Here is a 22776-nt window from a genome sequence, read left to right on the forward strand (position 1 = left end):
CTATGCCGGGAATTTCGAGGGTTGAGTGGAGCGGTTCTATAGATTATGTACCAAGTAGGGTGATTTCATATTTGAAGGCTCAGCGCATGGTTGAGAAGGGTTGCCTATCTTATTTGGCTTTTGTGAGGGATGTTAGTGCAGAGACTCCTGTCATTTATTCTGTTCCGGTGGTACGTGATTTTCCGGATGTGTTTCCTGCAGACCTACCGGGCATGCCGCCTGACAGGGATATTGACTTTGGTATTGATTTGGTGCCGGGCACTCAGCCCATTTCTATTCCACCGTATCGTATGGCACCGGCAGAGTTGAAGGAATTGAAAGAACAACTTCAGGAACTCCTTGATAAGGGGTTTATTCGACCTAGTGTGTCACCTTGGGGTGCACCGGTTCTATTTGTGAAAAAGAAGGATGGTTCCATGAGAATGTGTATTGATTACAGGCTGTTGAACAAGGTCACAGTAAAGAACAAGTATCCTTTGCCTCGTATTGATGATTTATTCGACCAGCTTTAGGGAGCGAGGGTGTTCTCCAAGATTGATTTGAGGTCCGGTTATCACCAGCTGAAGATTCGGGATTTAGATATTCTCAAGACAGCTTTCAGAACCCGATATGGCCATTATGAGTTTATGGTGATGTCTTTTGGGCTGACCAATGCCCCAGCAACGTTCATGCATCTGATGAACAGTGTATTCCAGCCCTATTTGGACTCATTCGTCGTTGTATTCATTGACGACATCCTGGTGTACTCTCGTAGACAGGAAGATCACTCTCAGCATTTGAGGGTTGTATTGCAGAGATTGAAGGAGGAGAAGCTTTATGCAAAGTTCTCTAAATGTGAGTTTTGGCTCAGTTCAGTAGCATTCTTGGGGCACGTGGTGTCCAGTGAGGGTATTCAGGTGGGTCCGAAGAAGATAGAGGCGGTGCAGAGTTGGCCCAGACCGTCCTCAGCCACGGAGATTAGGAGCTTTCTTGGTTTGGCGGGTTACTACCGTCGCTTTGTGGAAGGATTTTCATCTATTGCATAGCCCTTGACTAAATTGACCCAAAAGGGTGCTCTATTCAGGTGGTCGGATGAATGTGAGGAGAGCTTTCAGAAGCTCAAGACTGATTTGACCACAGCTCTAGTGTTAGTTTTGCCATCAGCTTCAGGTTCTTACACCGTGTATTGTGATGCTTCGAGGATAGGCATTGGCTGTGTTTTGATGCAGGAGGGTAGGGTGATTGCATATGCCTCGCGCCAGTTGAATACCCATGAGAAGAACTATCCTATCCATGATCTTGAGTTAGCAGCCATTATTCACGCCTTGAAGATTTGGCGTCATTATTTATATGGGGTTCATTGTGAGATCTATACTGATCACCGGAGTCTGCAGTATCTGTTAAAGCAGAAGGATCTTAATTTGCGTCAGCGGAGATGGTTGGAGCTTCTTAAGGACTATGATATCACTATCTTGTACCATCCGGGGAAGGCCAATGTGGTGGCCGATGCTTTGAGTCGCCGGGCAGAGAGTTTGGGGAGTTTACCTATCTTCCAGAAGCAGAGAGACCTTTGGCATTAGATGTTCAGACCTTGGCAGGCCAACTTTTCAGATTGGATATTTCGGAGCCTAGTCGGGTATTGGCTTGTGTGGTCTCTAGATCTTCTCTTTATGACCGTGTCAGGGAGCGTCAGTATGATGACCCTCACTTGCTCGTTCTTCAGGACAGGGTTCGGAGAGGTGATGCTAGGGATGTGACTATTAGTGATGACAGGGTACTGAGAATGCAGGGTCGGATATGTGTGCCTAATGTACATGGGCTTCGAGAGTTGATTCCTGAAGAGGCCCACAGCTCGCGGTATTCCATCCATCCGGGTGCCGCGAAGATGTACCAGGATTTGAGGCAGCACTATTGGTGGAGGCAGATGAAGAAGGATATAGTTGGGTTTGTGGCTCGGTGTCTAAACTGTCAGCAGGTTAAGTACGAGCATCAGAGACCAGGTGGCTTGCTTCAGAGGTTAGAGATCCCAGAGTGAAAGTGGGAGCGGATCACTATGGACTTTGTAGTTGGGCTCCCACGGACTTCGAGGAAGTTCGACGCTATTTGGGTTATTGTGGATCGGCTGACCAAGTCCCCGCACTTCATTCCAATTGGTACTACTTACTCTTCAGAGCGGTTGGCTGAAATTTATATCCGAGAGATCGTTCGCCTGTATGGTGTCCCAGTTTCCATCATGTCAGATAGGGGTACTCAGTTCACATCGCAGTTTTGGAGGGCCGTGCAGCGAGAGTTGGGTACTCAGGTTGAGTTAAGCACAGCTTTTCACCCTCAGATGGACGGGCAGTCCGAGCGCACTATTCAGATATTGGAAGACATGTTGCGTGCTTGTGTCATTGATTTTGGGGGTTCATGGGACCAGTTTCTTTCACTCGCGAAGTTTGCATATAACAACAGTTATCAGTCGAGTATTCAGATGGCTCCGTACGAGGCTTTATATGGGAGGAGGTGTAGATCTCCGGTTAGATGGTTTGAGCCGGGTGAGGCTAGGCTCTTAGGTACAGACTTGGTCCAGGACGCATTAGATAAGGTGAAATTGATTCAGGAGCGGCTTCACACGGCGCAGTCTAGGAAGAAGAGCTACGCGGATAGGAAGGTCTGTGATGTGTCTTTTATGGTTGGGGAGAAGGTTTTGCTGAAGGTATCACCCATGAAGGGTGTTATGAGGTTTGGGAAGAGGTGCAAGTTGAGCCCACGATTCATTGGGCCTTTTGAGGTGCTTTAGAGGATAGGAGATGTGGCTTATAAGCTTGCCTTGCCACCCATCTTGTCGAGTGTGCATCTAGTGTTTCATGTTTCCATGCTCCGAAAGTATATTGGAGATCCGTCCTATGTTTTGGATTTCAGCACGGTTCAGTTAGAGGGTGATATGACTTATGATGTGGAGCCGATGGCTATTTTGGATCGGCAGGTTCGAAGGTTGAGGTCAAAGGATATAGCTTCAGTGAAGGTGCAATGGAGAGGTCAGCCTGTGGAGGAGGCCACTTGGGAGACAGAGCGGGAGATGCGGAGCATATATCCAAGCCTATTCGAGACTCCAGGTATGTTTCTAGACCCGTTCGAGGACGAACGGATGTTTAAGAGGGGGAGGATGTAACGACCCGGCCGGTCGTTTCGAGAGTTATAACCCTGTTTTCCCCATTCCTACTTCTTTTTTGTGTTATTCAGCTATATTATGTTATATCAGGTTAGTTGGTTCGAGTCCGGAAGGAACTTGGGGTGAAATGAGACACTTAGTCTCATAATTAAAAATTTTAAGTTAGAAAAGTGGATCGGATATGGACCTATATGTAAACGACCTCGGATTTGAATTTTGATGATTTCAATAGCTCCGTATGGTGATTTTGGACTTAGGAGCGTGTCCGGAATATTATTTGGAAGTCCGTAGAGGAATTAGGCTTGAAATGCCGAAAGATTTATTTTCAGAAGTTTGACCGGGGGTTGACTTTTTGATATCGGGGTCGGAATCTGATTCTAAAAATTGGAATACCTCTGTTATGTCATTTAGGACTTGTGATTGAATGGGCTTTCGAATTTTGTAACTTTTGTCGGGTTCCGAGACGTGAGACCCACAGGCGAATCTTGAGCCAATTTCGGGTTTTGGTCTAATTTTGAAGCTTTTCTTGTGGAATTCATTCCATTAGCGTATATTGATGGTATTATAGTGATTGTGAATAGATTTGGAGTATTTGGAGGCCGAGTCCAGAGGCAAGAGCATTGCGGGGTAGAGATTTGATCGGTTTGAGGTAGTAACGATTGTAAATCTAGTCCTGAGGGTATGAAACCCCGAATTTTGTATCATTCTACTATTTTTAGTGACGCACATGCTAGGTGAAGGGCGTGTGGGCGTGCACTGTTGGGGATTTGTGACTTGGTCCGCCCCGTAGCAATTGTAAAGTTGCATACTTTGTTGAAACCATTGATACTTATATGATTTAGAAAGATTTTATGTAAATTGGGCTGAATGCCATGTTTGGGCCTTGCGCCAATATTGTTTGGACCCTTATGGGTTATTTCTTACCATCCTCTCATTGTTTTCGATTGAAAATCTATACTCAGTCATGTTTATACTTGTTTACCGCATAACTCAGTTTTATGACTCTATTTTGATGTATATAAATATTTTGGGCCGAATGCCCTGTTTTACTGAAATGCCCGAGAGGCTTGAGTTACTTATGACTGAGTGAGGCCGAGGGCCTGATTTGTGAGGATGAGTGTGGATCGGGGCTGCTCGCCTGCAGCATACTTATGACTGAGTGAGGCCGATGGCCTGATTGGTGAGGATGAGTGTGGATCGGGGCTGCCCGCCTGCAACATACTTTATTATTATCGCACGTGAGTTGTCCGTACAGATTATAGCGCTTGGGCTGAAGGAGCCCCTCCGGAGTCTGTACACACCCCCAGTGAGCGCAGGTACCTACTGAGTGCGAGTGCCGAGTGCTGAGTGACTGGGAGGCAAGAGTAATTGTGAGGTATGCCTAAGTGGCAAGAGTGATTATGAGGTATGCCCGAGGGGAAAGAGTGATTATGAGGTATGCCCGAGTGGCAAGAGTGATTATGAGGTATGCCCGAGTGGCACGAGTGACTGTGAGGTCTGCCCGAGTGGTTGTTTATGATTTCATCATTTTTGCTCACCTTTGCATTGAACCTTTGTTTGAAAAAATATTGGAAAATAAAAATGATTTTTATTGGAACTGGGTTTAAACGAGATGTTTGATTCAAATCCTGATTTTTAAGAGCATGTGGTATTTTACTGAGATTTCCTGATATGAATGTTATATGCTCTATTGCTCGTCACTACTGCTCAGTCTTTATTTATTGTTGTTACTTACTGAGTTGGCGTACTCACGTTACTCCATACACCTTGTGTGCAGATCCAGGTGTGGCTGAACACGGTAGCGGTTATTGAGTGTTCTGGTTGCAGATTTTCTTGGAGATAGCAAGGTAGCTGTTTGGCGATCGCAGCCCCTGCTCTTCTCCCTCTTATCTTCCTCTAGTAGTATTTAGCTATTCTTCCAGGCTGAGTTAGCCTTGATATTGTTAGACAGATTATAGTAGATGCTCATGACTAGTGACACCCCGATGTCGGGCTTTTCTTTTCCGCACTTCTGTTTTTCTTTGATTTGAACTCTTTAAATGGAGGTTTTTATGTTAAATAACCTTGAAATTATCTTTGAAATGAAAATATCGTTTTGTTTTGGAAATGAGTCGGCTTGCCTAGTTCCACGATAGGCGCCATCATGACAGAGGGTTAGTTTTAGGTCGTGACACCTTGTGTCCAACCTTTCCACAGTTGTGGTAATTACCTTTGAACTTCTTTTTGCTTGGGTAATTCGTTGGTCCAGACGGCTTTTTTCTCTTTTTGCTCGTTGAAGCTTCCTCAATAATATTTGCACCCATTATTATTGAATTTTCACGAGACTTTTTTTCTGCAGCCTTGTTGTCCTCTTCAATCCTTAGGCGAACAATAAGGTCTTCCAACATCATCTCCTTGCACTTATGTTTCAAGTAATTTTTAAAAGTCCTTCCACATTTGAGGCAACTTTTCAATAAATACCGCAACTTAAAACGCTTTATTTATGACCATACCTACAATCATAAATTTAGAGTTAATAATATAATCAATATATTTAATAAAAATATTGATTCAATTTATACCTTCGGCAAGGAGGTCATGAACGATGACTTGCAGTTCTTGAACTTGAGCTATGAAAGACTTACTGTCAACCATTTTAAAGTCCAAGAACTTTGCGGCAACAAACTTCTTAAGTCCAACATCTTTCGTCTTGTACTTCTTTTCAAGAGCGTTTCATAACTTTTTCGAAGTTTTCATGACACTGTAAATGTTGTACAAGCCATCTTCCAAACAACTCAATATATAATTTTTGCACAAGAAGTCAGAATGCTTCCATGCCTCCGTGACCATAAATCGTTCATTAGCCGGAGTCTCTTCTCCCAAGACTGGAATGTCCTCGCTGATAAAGTGTTGCAGACTGAGTGTGGTCAGGTAGAAGAACATTTTCTGTTACCAGCGTTTGAAGTCCATGCTTGAAAAATTTTCGGGCTTTTCTGCCGGTGCAGGCGTGTGCGTCTTGAAGACGCCGTAGCCATTGCAGTAGTTGTTGTTCCAATAGAACAATTTTGTTGTTCCGTACTTGTTGTTATTTTTCTGTAAAATAAATTGACACAAACTGAATTAGTATCTCGGTGAAGTATTTATATCTTCAAACTGAATACAAATAACAGAGTAGAAAATCACAAGAATTTTAATCTCGGATTGAGTAGAAAGTCATAAAGACTTTAATCTCAAATTGGAGTAGAAAATCTGAAGATTTTAATCTCCAAAACGGGTATAGAAAATTACTACGATTTTAGTCTCCCAAACCAGAAAGTAAGATGAATACAAAAATAAATTATTAAATTCCTTAAGCTTGTTATCTCAATGTATTCAAAATCAGAAAATCAAAAAATATTACTTTAAGAAAATAAAACAGAAAAATTCTGAGCCCACAAGTTTCTTGTGTGTCCTTAAGGAATTTAATCCCCTCACAGTTGCCCAAAGTTTCAGATTTATTCTTTCCAGGATAGAACGGAATAACTATTCTGTGATAGCGACACTTCAAATCACAGAACTTCGGCGAACTCAAATGGCGGAGCAAATCACATAAAATGCTTACGTTTTTGCTTTTGAAAAATAATGCAGAATGCAGAAGATAGCGGGGAGAGATGTTCAAATTTCGATAGTGGAAAATGAGGCTAAGCCTCTCTATATATAGACAATGAAGTTGAGTCCCAACAGGTGCAAAAATGCCTATTTGTTGATAAGGTGTCTATTCCGCAAAAATTATTTAAATTTCTGTTGAATGGAATGATTGGTCGCGAACTCGACCGTTGGAAAATAATTTCATGAATTTCCAAATTCATATTTTTCCGCAAAAAAATATTAGAAAAATATATATTAAATGATGGAAAAGGAAAATAAATTTGGTCCAAAACATTATCAATCAATTATATCAAGAGTCCGAGTCCAAAGCCAAAGCCGAAGCGAGCGACAACGACGACGCAAGACTTGCTCTTTTCTCAACTCTTTAAGAGCTAGAAGAATTGTTGTCATATATAAGCACAAAAAATTTCCTCTTCCTATCCAATGAGGGACAAAGTTCCTTTGTAAAATGAACTAATTCAAAATTTCATTTTCTTCCATTTCTTTTCCCACCATTTTTCATTCATACCTCTTTTATTTTTTATTAACAAAACCCAATAGATAGGAGAGCATAAAATTGAGGATTAGGATAAATGGTTAGTGCGTAGTCGAGCATTTTCTATACTTTCTGTGGAAAACATAGTTCCAGTTTAGAGCACCTTTTACGCTCCATCTTCTCCTTCTTCTTCTTCTTCTTCTTCTTCTTCTTCCTCTTCCTCTTCCTCTTCTTCTTCTATTATTATTATTATTATTATTATTATTATTATTATTATTATTATTATTATTATTATTACTACTACTGTTATTTTATTTACTCTGGTTATCTTTACTATTTTTGCTATCAATACTTTTATTTTCTTAAGTATTTTCATCTTAGTTTTTTTACTCTCGTATTTTTTAAACTTATTTTGGCTTTTCTTGAGTAGAAGGTCTATCAAAAACAGCCTCTCTACCTCACATAAGGTAGGGGTAAGGTCTGCATGCACCTCACCTTCCGTAGACTCCACTTATGAAATCCGTTGTGTATATTGTTACTGTTGTCCTAACTCCAATACATGAGTATATATTTAGTCTATCAATAGTTATTATTTATTTTGAGGAGAAATAACGGGTAATTCAATTAAACAATCTATTTGGTTAATACTAATAAATAATTTTCTTTATAAGTGTACCAAAATATTAAATGATATTTAAAAAGGATTAGAGAAAATATATATCTTTGACGAGTGCAATTTAAGGTCTAAAGAACTGCATTGTTGGACCACAATTAATTTTTGGTTTGCAAATTAAATGGCTGTATGCTGATTGCTGAACCATAGACGACTAAACGTCAGCCTAACAAGGATTTTTTTCTCTAAAACGTGTCATTAGATTTATACATTTGCACTTTGTGTAGAATGTAGCTATTTTTGTCTCTTTTTTTCAATTTATTAGAAATAATTGGTTAGACGTTATTTTTTAAACTTGAAATATATATTATGGAAGACTTTAATTAAGCACTTTCAATATTAAGGACATAAGTGCTTAAAAGATGGTTTAAGAAGTAAAATATCTAAAATACCATCAATTTTAATTTTAGGGATCTTTACACAAATAGTCAGTTTGGTTTACTGTTTACTTTTCCTATCCAATATACATAGATTTATCTGCCCAACTTCTAATGAATCAAGATATGTATTTATTATACATGATTATACACATATTACACATAGATTAAATATATATTATATATATTTTGACTATTTTTAGTGTAAGCGATAAGATGGATGACTATTTAGGTTATTTTTTCTTAATTTTTTATTAACATAATAAAACAGACATGTCAACCAAGCACTTTTCATCACCTTTTATAAATTACATAGGTAGTGTATGGGTTAATATTTATCTCTTGACTGCCCATTATTCTCGACACTGAACATGTCCACTTGATTAATTATCTTTTCGATAGTCTTTTCCAATTTAATGTTTAGGGAGATTTGCTTCTTCTTTTTATAACTTTATGCTATCACGATTAAAAAAGGAAAAAAGTACTTTAGCTTTTGTGTGGTTGTTTACTTCACAAAAAAGGAAGAACGTTAGCTTTTTTGTCAGAAAAATCATCTAAGAGCTATTATACACACGCATAATTCTCTTGATGGCGTATTTATTTGACTGATTTGCATGTCAATACTTCTGGTATGTTTATAAAATATATGTTTATAATATATATATATATATATATATATATATATATATATATATTATAAACATGCAAATCAGTCAAATAAATACCATGATGTATATATCTCAGTATAGTTTAGGTAGTTACACGTCTCATTTTACATGATGTATACTTTGAGCATAAAATTTAAGAAAGATTTTTTTAAAAAAAAAATTTTGGTCTAAAACAATTCGTCTATATTTGTGTGGTTATAAATTATTTGATTTGAGTAAAAGAAAAAGTTTAAGAAATATATATAAATATAGAATTCTTTTTGGGATAAACTAAAAAGGAATATATATCATTAAAATTGAATGAGAAAAATCATTCTTCTTATTTTTGAATATTCATGTAATCAGAAGGGGGTAATATTCTTTTTGCTCTGACAAGAAATAGAAAGAAATTGAAAGTGGGGAAAAAAGCAAAAATATTCCGTTGCCGGGAATCGAACCCGGGTCTCTCGGGTGAGAGCCGAGTATCCTAACCGACTAGACTACAACGGATCAGTTGTTAAGAGATTGCAGATTATTAACTATAGTTCTTGAAAACAAGGCACATTTATTATTTTTTGACAGGGACCATAGGATCTATTAGTGCTGAAAGGGGAGGAGATAGGAGGTGAATGAAGCTAAATTTTCTCATATATTTGCTGTATAGAATTTTTAATACTTCAATAATATTTATATACAGTAATTTGAATTGCTCGAAACGTGTTTGGGAACCTTTAGTATGCAATGAGCAATTGAGCGTAATCGAAATTTCACGCAACTAAAATCTAATTACCACATAGATCTCTACTAACTAAGATCGAGGGGAAAAAAAAATACAAGAAGCATAAATTGTTACTAAAAGAGTTGAAGAAAAGTATTTTTCCACTATTGCAAGTAGGGGTGTACACGAGTGAGGTTGGTTCGGATTTTTTAATTACCAAACCAAACCAATTATACCGGGTTATTAAATCTAAATACCAAACCAAACCAAACCAATAAAAGTCGGGTTTTTTAATCTCGATTTTTTCGGGTTTTTTTTTTTTTTTTTTTCCCCATAAAGTCTTCATAGCACAAAACGTAAAATTTGTGCACTAAATATTTCTTTAATCCTAGTAAGACAGAACTATATAAGGTGTTTTTCAATAAAATAACATAAATATGAGATGAGTCATGAAATTGTACTAAAATATTCAACAATAAAGATAATAAAATCGCCTAAAATAAATATAATTAATAAGCCATAATAAAAACAAACATAATTTAAAATTATGACTAATAAGTACTATTATTTACATGACTAACCACTAAAAAAAAATAAGTTATACATTTTATCTAAACCATGAAAAAACTCAAAAATAAATATCCAACACTATTTTCATTCATAGTACAATTGAATTGAATGCTTTTTATTAGCATTAGTATTGATTTGATTTTGGTTTAGAATTTATTTGAGTTACTAACATTTATGGACTATAAAACTTATTGGAGCATCCAAAATTATAAGCCAAGCTTGAAATAATACGTTAAAAGATAAAACTATGAAAACGCTTAAGAAATATTTATAAACTACACTACCATAAATATTTTTATGTATTAAATATATTTAAAACTTCTATACATATAATGTCGGTTTGGTTTGGTTTCGGTTTGACTTTTTTTAGTTAAAACCAAACCAAATATGATCGGGTTTTTTTTTCCAACACCAAACCAAATCAAACCAATCGGGTTTTTTTCTTGGTTTGACTCGAATTATCGGGTTGGTGCGGTTTCTCGGTTTTTACACCTCCTAATTGCAAGTTCATATATGAAGGCAAATACATTTTACCCCATAAACATCCCCACCTGTATTTATCTATAGCTACTCTTTTGACATGCATGATTTACGACACTTACATTCAATATTTTCTAGCTGTACAAGATTTGATTTGCAGTCACCCCTCTTCTTGAATAACACATGACCATTTAAACCCCTTTGTGAATCACTATATTACATAACTGATGACGGACAAGTGTGTGTAACATTCTCTAATGCTATCTTACACTAGTTCTATGGTTTACATGTCGATTTAATTTTCTTTTTTCGTAGGTAGTGAAAAAGTTCTTAGAGTTTTGGTTGTGTTTACCAATTACTAAGAATTGGTCTAATTTTGATTAAAAACTATAGGGTCTTATTTCCTTGGCTGGTTCAAACAATGAATCTTGGTGCCAAGGTCTTGATGGTCGGGTCACTAAGGTGAGTAAGGCGCTTGCCATAAAGAGATTCTTCATTTCCAGGGCTCAAACCAGAAACCGCTAGTCAAGAAAAATGATCTGAACCATCCCATCAACACCCTTGGTGGTTCTTAAAGTCTAGCTAGCGTTTTTTTTTTTTTGCTTTTGGCATCACAAATTTGAAAGTCACTTGTCCAACTAATCCATATATACACCTGGTAAGCCCACTTGAGGGGGGCTGCTGGGGGGGGGGGTCAATGCTTCCTACCAGGAGTTTGCTGGGGGGGGGGCAATGCTTCCTACCAGGAGTTTTCTTGTAAACTCCTCGTCTCAAGACTCGAACTAGAGACCTCTAATTAAGAGTGAAGTGATCCCAACAATCCCACCACACTCCTCGGTGATTCTTGAAATCCTGCTACACTTTACCATCTTCAACACTTTCTTTTGTCTGGTGGACAATCTGAAGTCGAGGCTACGTCTCAACTTGCTATTGCAAAGGTACAAAAAAGTTAATAATACTCAATTCAAGAGAAATAGTAATCTCAGTGCTATAGTAGACTAGCGCTCTTAAGTTTCACAGCAAATTCAAGGAAGCTAACTCAGATTTATCACCACTTAAGAATCACAAGTTTTAAAACAAGCCAGCTATCTAATTGTTATACCTTTCATTTTCCTTAGGAAAACTTCATTTTCAGTATAGCACCCGGATGATAAACCTGGTTTGCCTATTGAAAGTAGCATGGATCATATAGATTACATGTTTTTGTAGTTACAGAATTGTGAAATGGCCCCAATCGCCTAGGGCTACATTTACCATTTCAAATACTGGCCATTTTAAAGAAACTTCCCAGTATACATGTCATCTGACATAGATCCTACTTATACGGTCGGACCTCTCTATAATAGTCATTCTTTATAATAACACTTCACTATAATCGGGAACAAGATTGTTACAGAGAGGTTTGTCTGTATACGTCAAAAATCAAAGTTTTCCTACAAGAAGAACTGCTATGATGCCATGTCACTACACCCGATTCTTCTTTTACCATCCTTGTAAAACTGATGGCTGACCAATACTCTTTCCAATCATGGTCAAACTGTGAGCCATAGTTGTGCTAACGCAACATTTCAAAATGTAAGAGCTCTAAAGAATGAAACTTAAGAAGAAGAATTGTACATGTTTATTAGCAAGCCATAGTACCCGAGATCAATTCATACAGATGATATCGTTCATGGATGGGCAACTATACATCTGTCCACGACGAGATACATAATTTAGTGGTTAGTTAAAGGACATAAAGTATACTTCTATGTGTATAGCGCTAAGATTATATTTTCACATCCAGCTCCTACCTGAAACCTGGCACTGGGACAGCCACAAATCTATATGTTCAACAATCTTTTCCCTAACTTTCCGAACTGCATCAGGGGAACTGCAGTTTTTGGCGTCACCTGTGATATGAGATAATTGTCATGAAATGCATCACGGTTCATTGCTTCAAAAGAAGGAACTTCACAAAGTAACATGCCTAAGACAAGTCGAAGATCAATACAGACAGCCGTGCTGGCAAACTTTGTGTGATCAAAGTACAACAAAAACAACAACATACCCAGTATATCCCCGCATGTGGGGTCTGTGGATACGCAAACCTTACCCCTACCTAGTGAAGGTAGAGAGGTTGTTTCCAATAGACCCTCGGTTGATGTCCTTATCATATATGGGGACTGAAAGCTATATTCAGATAATTGTCCAATTTTTTGCTAACTTCTACTAACTTTGTTTGGTGAGCAAACTAAAAGTATCCAACTAAAAGTATGAAAATGTTGGAGACATTGGACTCTTTGAATCAGTAAAAACCTCCACTCATAACATACTGATAGGAATAAACAAATTACGAACTAAAGAAAGAACAAGTCACAAATTGGAATTTTGCTTATTGAGCTTTTTCTTTTAAAAGTCAAAATGCTTTATTAGTGAACAGTACGCATCAAAATATATAATACGGTTATCTGGATTAATCACATTCTTTAATCACATTCTTCTAGCAAACCTCCGTCGATTATTTATACCAAAAGATATATTTTTAGGATGGTATAATGAAAGAAGAGCTAGCCTTTGACACAACGGAGTTACTTTCGACACTGCTTTTCTTCTCCTTTCCAATTCTCATTAGCCTCTAGGTCGCAACTACTCTGCCACCATCGTTAATAACACCAAAATTGATGTCAAATAACAAAACGACATGGCCACATAGCTGTGAAACAATTCGAAATTGCACTTAAATATGGTATGCATCTTCGCCACACCTTTACACAGCAATTAGCTTGCTCCTTCTAAGATTATCCGCCCTAAAAAATTGCATTTTACGTAGCACACCAGGTGAAAAAAGGCAATCTTCTTTAACAGCTTAGTTATCCATATTGACTTCCACAAGCCCTCTTGTCACCCCCTTGGGATAATCCTACGTGATAGGATCTTATGGTCTTTTCCACTGACATTCACCATTAATTTCTCATAGTAATGCAAGAGCTACCAACTGTATGCAGCAGTTCAGGGTCACAGTTGAGAACAACATAAATTTAAAATTTTAATCATAAATAATCGCCAACAAGAATTTGGTTAATTTTTTACAAACTTGATGTCGATCTGTGAATCTAGAAATTCATTTCGATTATAGAGGTAAAACAAAATAAGAATAACAATTGCAGCAGTGACCAAAGAGACCAAATTAAGTAAGATTAGATAGAAAAACTGCAAGCAAAGAAAAGGGAAATATGGGGTTTGACGTAACAATACTTATGTCCAGCGTACTACTGGATATGCGAAACCAGTGAAGTCTAAACAGTTAACATTGAGATCTGAAATATGTATACCTTCAGGGACTAAAGGAGACTGGGGGCAGCCGCGCAGGTCAGTTCCATGGCCACAGTTATGGCAAGAGACTATGTAAGAAGGCACTGAAAGTTGAAACGAGGTCTCAGAACCAAAACAAATACTTGCAGTACAACAATTTAAAGTCGGTACTCGCTCGATAAAATTGTCACTTTCAGAATTACTTTTAGCAAAAAGTAATTCTGTTTCGGGTCCGTCACTGTGAATTCAAGCAAACACGTCTTTGAGAAAATCATATGACAGAAAGTCATTATACATAAGCTAGCCATGTTGATACTAAGATCAAGAAGCAGATAAATCAATTATCAATTGTTGCAGATGTGTTTAAAGGAAAATGTATGAAGTTATGAACCACATTAGCAGATGAATCTTCAATACGGACAATAGATTCCAAACCTGAATTTATAAGATTAACTTTATGATAAAAAAATGTTTCTTGTGGATGAAGAACGGTCCATTTTACTCTTCACATTTGTTTAATTTTGAATGGTAGCATGGTTAATTCTACTATAAAAGAGTTTTAAAAAAAAGTATTAATAAAGGTCATGCATCTGTCCTGGAATACAACACTCTACCAATCTAGTTTCACAATAGACAGGGATGAAATTTCATTATCGGAGCAGCCTAAAACTTACTCTCTGGGGAAGAAGTCTGTTTTGACGCATGTCGCCAGGGATCCTGTGATCCATTGGTGAAGATAATCTTTGACCCTGCCAAATCAAAGTTTTAACATAATGAAATTTGTAATTCCATAATTGTTCCATATTTGAAGCAGGATAAAGTGAAAAAACAAATTGGCTATTCATCCAACTAGAGCTTACACCCTCTCCAACATTTTTTAGGCATGACAAATGGGTAAATGGCGTGACAGAATATCTACGGAAACAAAGACAAGTCAAAGAAACATTCTATTCCATTGACAGATACTCGTATAGGGACAAATTCCAAATGCCAGAGATTGCATTCAGTTAGATATTGAGTCCACTCTGAAAGTCATCAACCCCAAAAAACAAGGTTTTAAAAATTTCAGAGATAAAACATACACCTTCCATTAAACCGACCATGCTCTAAACAACAGCCATTTATATCAAGTATTTATCCCCCCACCCCCAACACACACCCTCGTCAGTTGGCTTGAAGTGATTATTTTCTTTTCTTTAACCATTAACATAAGTGATAAACTTAAGCCAACAGTGATGTCATGTCATTACTTAGTAAAATTATCAGGGTGTGCTGTGAATGTTGGGATCATATAAAGTAATCCCGGACAAATTGATTAGCTGCCTAAAGTTTATAGCAAAGCAAAATAAAAAGGTCAACCGACTGAACCAAATAAAATAACATAGGTAATGAATATTCTCTTATTAAGTGCACCCGAGCCAACAACAGATTTTCCCTTTTTTGTTTCCTTTCAAATAAACTCAAGGGTATCCTATTAACAGATATATCAGATAAGGAAACATAAAGGAGAAATGAGACTGCTGGAAATAACTGTCGAATGGTTACCCGCAATTTTGGTTCCTCCATAGTACAAGTTTGTTGCATCAACTTCAGGATAGATACCGGCTCCGAAGACATTCCTGCAGAGGTCCAAATGGTATCTGCACGGATGAATTATTGAATTACGAAGTCAGTTCACCAGAAGGTTTGTGACTAAACAAGTGGAAATACCTCAGTTGAACAAATCAAAGAAATAGGGCTTAAATACTTCCATGAGTAAGACACATGCCTGGTATCAACTTTAGAAGAGCGAATACTATCATTCGAGGGTGCAACCTGAAAATATGCAACTTCTGTGCAGACCTGGAACCACCACAAGCGATCAGAAGTATCACCATTTACAGCAGTGTTCTTCAGATTTTCCTGATCGTATGTTTTGACGCTGACCCCCAAAGTCTTAATGTAATACTCCTTTACATAAGTGGCATATGCATTCTGCAAATAAGAAATAAAATAAACAATTAAGGAAGCAAAGAGGATTAGCGAAGTCTTCCACAACATGAATTTTTCTTTTCTTTTTGGGTGATTAGATCTTTTAACATGATATTGTGGTCAGTGGTCACGGATTATGTAGTTGGAATTAAGCTGAATTCCTCATTTAAGCATAGAGAACTTCCTGGAAAGCTAGCATAAAAGGAAATCGATAAGGAAAATTTGACATAGAGAACTTGAGATTTTTCAGAACTACCTATTGAACATAAACATCCATGGGAATATCAACTTTATGTTGCTTTCGAATATAGAATATATACACTCTAATCCAGGTGCAGCTGGAAAATTGTTCTTTAGTAACTTACTAAGTTTTTTTGTTTAACTACTTACTGGTTCTAAGAAAATAAAAAAGCATATTTATATAGATATGGGTGTCTTCCCTAAGAAAACTTCTGTACGTGATACTGAAGAAATTCTCTTCATCAATATTTCTGACAAGCTCCCAAAGGAAATGTCTATGATCTTTGTTCTTTTGTTCAAACCGGTATCTCCAAAAGCTGAGACACAATGCAAGTGTAAATTCTATTGTTGTTGTTGCATTGTATACATAATAATTTTTTTGTTAAATTATGAACAAAGTTTCTTCCTTTTTACCAAAATTAATGTCCTGTCTCGCTTTTCTACCAAATTTAACAATTCCTGGCACAACTTTCCAGACAATTTTAAAAATACCTTCAGAATGCAGAAAGAAGTTTGACTCTAACTGTACCTTTATCAGTTTGCAAACAGCTACATTGCATTTTCGGAAATAGGTTAACAACTCCTGATTTCACGTTAAATATTGATCAAGTCGACTTTCAGTAAATAAAAAGTAAGATAGATTAAGTATTATCCATGACTGCTAGTGCCGATAAATTCTGATATTTTCCAGAAACTTCGGTGTAGCATCATCCATTGCCGCCAGAGTTATAGTATAAAAAACTAGCAATAGAGTCACTAGTAACAGAAAGCATGATCTCAGTTTGGACTTAAAACTCAACCTCGGTGACGCGGTGGCGCGGGGGGGGGGGGTTACACTCCAAAAATAATGGAAGGCAACAAATGAAACCATACCACTAAATCTTCCCCAGATTTCTTTGCTTCAAGTAGTGGGATGCATAGTTTGTCTGGACTTCCATATTGAAACTAAAACATCAAAAACCTTCAATTAGGAAAATAACAAACTCGTTCAATAGAAGATATCTTATGAATGTGTCATACATACCGCTGTAACTGCAGCATCTGCCAGAAAGTACAGGAAGTCACCATCAATCCTCAGCTGCAAGGAAAAAAAAGTTTGTGTATCAGACTTGTAAAAGAGAGCAACAATAACGATGCATCCTCTCCATGATTGAGAACATGAAGTAACATGTTTATTATTTGGTCACCGATAATATCAATCCAAAGTCCCTTGAGAGCATAAAGCTATGGGGTCGGCAGTATTTGCGATTTCGCGTATAACCTATGTCAAGGATTAATTGGTTTGAACAGTAAGACTACCAATAAAGCATTACTCTGACGGTCTTCAGCAGTCCGCATTACAGCATATATCATCATTGATATGTTTCCGTAGGCATTAAAGGGTATACTATTAAAAAAATGGAAAGAACAATGTGATATGATACTTAATTAGTATCCAAAGTTACCACAGATATCATCAGCAATATGCTGCTTTAGGTGATTGAGGTCACAATGTCAGAGAACTCTTCGAGAGGAAGGTAAAGAAATCATACAAACAATGAATAACCAACTCAACAACAACATACCTAGTGTAATCCCAAAAGTGGGGTTTGGGGAGAGTAGTGTGTACACAGACCTTACCCCTACCTTGTGAAGGTAGAGAGGTTGTTTCCGATAGACTCTCGGCTCAATGAAAGCATAATAACAGCAGTTATGACAAAGAAACAAAAAAGCTAAAGTTTCATACCTCATCAGCACCAAACAACGCTTTAAGGTCCTTGCGATTTGACGCAAGCCTTGTTTCTACTAGTTGAGTAATTTCTTGCAATGCTGCTTTACATTCTGGACCAGCAGATTCGCCAACCTACAGTAGGAAGACCAGGAGTCAAATTCACAGATCCTCTAGAAACTGTGTCCAACAAATCCAAAAGAGAGCCACAAACAGACAACATACTTAAGTCACATTGTCTCAATTTCAGAGTGTTCAGGCCTCTTTTCTTGTAAGCTTTTTTCTTTTGGGATTTATTCTGTTGTAATACTATAGGAGTTTGAGGCATTCTCAAATGATCATCTTCTTTCTTTAGGGATTGAGTACAGCTTATGGATTTATTTTTCCGAATTTTTTTCTCTCCCTTTTATTACAATTATTAGTAATTATTTAAAGAATATTCTAAGACAATAGAAGGACTAAGCCTGTCTGTTCAAGAAAACAAAACAACTATTAAAAACTAAAGTATTGTCTTCAGGAGAACAAAACATGAACCAAAAGGCTAATTTTCTACAGGCAATTAATCTTAGACACACAGTTACTTCTTCCAAAACCATATCTAAGCTGAGATAATGTTTCTAAAAGCAAAATAAAACAAAAAATAAACTAGAAACCAAAATGTTTTACAATCCATCACCTAAAGAAAGACAGAATTACAAGAGGAAGAACATCCAAAGAGCTTTCCTTTGCATTACCATTTTTTTCCAAATAAGAAGAAAACTACCATAAATGTTAACAACCAAAGTAGCACAATTTTTACCTGCTTGTCAAAATCTGAGAAGCTGTAAACTGCTTCAACTACTGCAGAGCTTGCAAGACTTCCACAAGTCAGGTGAGGAAACTTCAGCCGGAACCATGCACTAAGGGCTCCTGGGTATGAAATACCAAAGAAAAACCATGGGTTTTCAATATTGGATCTGTTGAGCTTCACGCTCAAGGATTCCTGCAACATATTAGAAATATTAGAGCAAAATATAAAATTGGCCGGTTGGCTAAAATTAATTGCATTCGCTAGCCAAAAAGTGTATATAATATGTATATTAAAACACAGATATACAAAAAATATATATTTTGCCGGAAATTATTTTTGGAAGTGGCTAACAATATGCATTTCTTGAAATATTATCCACTGAGTGATCATTTATTTTTCGTCTTGCTAATATTGACATTTTGAAATTACATATAGAGATGCATTGACGAACTAGAAGCAGACTACCCACCTAAAATATGGGTTGTCAGATTTTAATTAGTTCTGGGCCAAGTGCTATAATCCAAAGACATGTTACCTATAGCGCCACTAAATGGTGGTTGGTTTACCCTAATCTCACGAGATATCACGAGATATAGAGCTAGATTGTAAGAAGTGACATGCTTTGGATTGACACAGAATTACAATAGATAGAGGGCACAGAAATAAGATGCAACGAACCTGATAGAAATTCCTGAAAGCTGCCAAATCAAAAAGTGCCTGTTTTGATGACAGATATTTCAGATTCCCAGTTGTTAAGGATTTGAAGGGTGAACTCTTCCCATAATACCGATGCTCAAGAGTAACGACAGCAGCTCCAAACTTCTTCGCCAAAACCTGTTAGACATGCAAGGTTCAGAAGTAGAAGTGAGTCTCAGATTATGGTTTTAGCATTCCACGACCCGACACGGCACGACAAGTCATTGTCACAGAGAATTTGTTTATGTGCTTGTTTTGTGTCAGCTAACCAGAATACTAAAAGCTGGAACTCAACACCGAGGTTGTTTGGTTTCAAAATTATCTCAGTATAATCTGCATTTTTACCTGGGTGTTTGTTACCAGTTTTATTTCTCATATAAATAAAATCACATTCCACATAACTTATGTGGGAAAAATCATGTATTATTTTACACCAGAACGACGTGGAATAAGAGTACTTGTACTAGCAATACGATAAGAGCTTCTGAAATGACAAATATACCTTAAGACCTTACTTTAATTATAAAAACTATGAACATGATAGTATTAGATAATTTTTGAACTTAACAGTAAGATAAAACTTGTACAGTGCCACTTATTGATTTCTTTAACTAAATAAAGTATGACAGCAGATTCAAATAGATATCAACTGAGATACTTGAATTAAAAACCCCACAAAAACATTTGACCAACTTAAGTAGTGTTAAAACGATCCTAAAGCATATAAACCACGATTGCAATGCATGTGGAACCAGATATAATATTTATATAGCTCAACCACTCCTTCAAATGCTGCCTGAAGTGACTGAACCTAGGTCACAGGAACGAAAGATCGATTTCTTTTCCATTTCCTTTTCCAACCCCTGCCGCCATGTTACCCACCCATGGAAGTTGGGGAGTGGAGAAAAAGAGGGGAAGGGGCATGACAAAGACAGACTGTCCTGATAAATAAAGTAAAAAGACGAAACAAGAATTATAAGAACGCATTCACGAATAGAATAGAGTATCAGCAGTAAGGATTACAACTTACACTGAGGTAATCATTCGGTATTCCGTTGCAAGCAGATTCTCCACAAATTTTCAAAAATATGGGTCCATCAGGAATTCGGAAATAGTCAAGAAACTCATAGTACCTCTGTCCGAATGTCCGATGATCCTATAAAATAGCAGCATCAAGTTAAAGGCATACAATGGCCAATGCACTCAAGCAAATACAACTCAATGTTAATAAATACAGAAAAGAAACGACCCAACTTCTCTTTCTATAGCATTCATTACCCCAATTTAGACACATGATCTTATACAGAACTACCCGTTGATCCATTTATTGGACTTCTAAATCCTACAAGATTTTACTTTCATAGTCCTATACATGTCCTAGTAGCACATATTTCTCTTAACATTCAACTGCATTGGGTGGATTCCTTTCATTCTCACGTCGATATAGTTGTCGCAATGCATCGAATATCTTCATGATAGTAGAAACATACAGGGGCAATATTAATGTTTTTTTCAGGTTCAATCATCCAGAAATATTTGAACGGGATCCTATAAAACCATTTTTCTACATACTACAATGTAAAAACACAATTTTCCCGTCTATATTCTCCAAATTTTCAGTAAAAGTCATAACAAGAGATTTTTCCAAGATAATACAAGAAACATATTTTTGACCTTGGTGCCCCCCCCCCCCCCCAAAGGCAGCGTCTCTCCCTTATTTCCCTATTTGTTTGTCCCTTTTCAGTAGGAAAGCATAACTTGTTGTTACAGCAAAAAACAACAATTCATCCAAAGCAAGCAATTTTATTACTTTTAAAGTACAAGAAAAAAGATGAACCCAATTTCTTTTAAGGGTGCACACAATTATGAAACAAAATTCAATCTAACCCAGTAAAATTTCCATAAAACAAAATCAACTTAGTATATAAATAATATAAGCTAATCATATAACACAAATAGAATTCAAAAAAAGGTTATCTGTGCAAAAGCTATATATAAAAAAGAGATATTACGTAAGGAGAAAAATGATCAAGAGACTGATTGAACCAGTGTTCTTCTTTGGTCAAGTACTTGTTGTTCTGTGAGCTGATTTGCTGAAGAAGCTGAGAAGTTGAGATTCCGTTTGAGATTCTAAGCAACTGTAAGAAGAACAAAGCAACAAGTAGAGTTCTGCTATTTTTTAGCTTCATCTTTTGTTTTACTCTGTTGTTTTGGGGCAAGCAAATTGAGTTGAGATTGGTAATAAATTTAGATTGTTATATTATCCTCGGATTTTTTTGCTTTTGTCGCTTGCTAAAACATCAACAACCTTTGTACAATTGTCCTACCTAACGCCGCAGCTTCTACGATATTGCGGAAAAAGAAAAAGAATTATTTCACTTTCGTCTCTAGTTATTAGAGTAGTAAAATTTAAGGGGAAAATGTTAGATTTACCTCCCCATTATACTATGTGGCTAAAAATATAGGGGTGGATTCAAATTCAATATGAAAATTTAGATTTGAATATTCGATTTTCGAATTAAATAAATGACAATCTAAATTCAATCCAAAAAAACTCAGATTGGATCGGATTTTTAAGCTCGATTTTGGATTAATCGGATTGATATTTTGAATTTTCGATTTTGAGCTTATAAATTTAGATGTTTCTTCTTCTTAAAAAATGAACATCTAAATAAAGTATTCATGTTACTTACCTAAAAAGTTCTTCATTCTCACTGCTTCATCCAAATAAAGTATTCAAGTAATGAAATCATTATCAAGAAAATATAACAAAGGCATTAATAAAGCCGATAAAAAGTAACAATAGTAAAACTATGTCTAAATAGAAAGTATTCTGACAGTAACTTAGTAATTAGTACTAAATATATGAGACAATATCTAATGGATAGAGTATTGAGCGTATTGTTATTGGTATATGAATAATGGACTAAATATATAGTATAAATTTTTTAGATTTTCGGATATCCAAAAATCTGAAGTACCAAATCCAATATCCATTCTAAAATCCAAAAGTATTAAAAATTAAATTCGAAATCCAATCCGTAATCCGAAAATCCAAACCAAAAATCCAAAAAAATCGGATTTCAGTTTGGATTTCGGGTTTGCCCAAACTATTATAAAAACATCCTTATCGTCATTAAAGTTATTAAAAACGAAAAAGGGCCAAATATACCTATCTACTATGACAAAAAGTTTAAATATACCCATCGTTATACGTTGGGTCCAAATATATCCATGTTGTTATACTATTTGTTCAGATCCGTTACGTTTGTCCAATGTGAACATACAATCCTACATGACACTAATATTTGATGAGGTAGATGCAACGTGGAATTCCACCTCAGCGCCCCTAGCCTATTTTGCCTCTATGTTCTATT

General features: G+C 36.6%; 1 protein-coding gene and 1 non-coding gene across 3 annotated transcripts; both read right to left on the minus strand.

Annotated features, from left to right (window-relative positions):
• Positions 1 to 9369: 9369 nt before the first annotated feature.
• On the minus strand, positions 9370 to 9442 carry TRNAE-CUC (transfer RNA glutamic acid (anticodon CUC)). Its single transcript has one exon. It is a non-coding gene; the product is annotated as a tRNA-Glu (tRNA).
• Positions 9443 to 12298: 2856 nt separating this feature from the next.
• On the minus strand, positions 12299 to 21722 carry LOC107776426 (putative serine protease EDA2). Of its 2 annotated transcripts, XM_016596321.2 has the most exons (13): positions 21412 to 21722; positions 20430 to 20555; positions 19382 to 19537; positions 18713 to 18895; positions 17932 to 18048; positions 17230 to 17283; positions 17079 to 17150; positions 15763 to 15968; positions 15540 to 15634; positions 14669 to 14743; positions 14015 to 14098; positions 12494 to 12592; positions 12299 to 12392 (listed from the first exon to the last, which is right to left on the minus strand). In XM_016596321.2, exons 1-13 carry the CDS (start codon positions 21586 to 21588, stop codon positions 12385 to 12387), a joined length of 1452 nt encoding a protein of 483 aa, XP_016451807.1. In that variant the 5' UTR covers positions 21589 to 21722; the 3' UTR covers positions 12299 to 12384. The 2 variants fall into 2 exon arrangements, with proteins under 2 accessions (XP_016451807.1, XP_016451806.1); XM_016596320.2 differs by having other exon boundaries at positions 12299 to 12592.
• Positions 21723 to 22776: the final 1054 nt, after the last annotated feature.

The sequence above is a fragment of the Nicotiana tabacum genome, chromosome 14, assembly GCF_000715075.1.
Source record: "Nicotiana tabacum cultivar K326 chromosome 14, ASM71507v2, whole genome shotgun sequence".
Taxonomy (NCBI): domain Eukaryota; kingdom Viridiplantae; phylum Streptophyta; class Magnoliopsida; order Solanales; family Solanaceae; genus Nicotiana; species Nicotiana tabacum.

Coding starts and splice junctions, on each gene's coding strand:
- LOC107776426 (XM_016596320.2), bottom strand. CDS start 21,588: ATGAAGCTAAAAAATAGCAGAACTCTACTTGTTGCTTTGTTCTTCTTA. Junction 18,049..18,712: donor TCTCAGATTTTGACAAGCAG/GTAAAAATTGTG, acceptor TTCCTACTGTAG/GTTGGCGAATCTGCTGGTCC. Junction 14,099..14,668: donor ACAGACTTCTTCCCCAGAGA/GTAAGTTTTAGG, acceptor TTCAACTTTCAG/TGCCTTCTTACATAGTCTCT.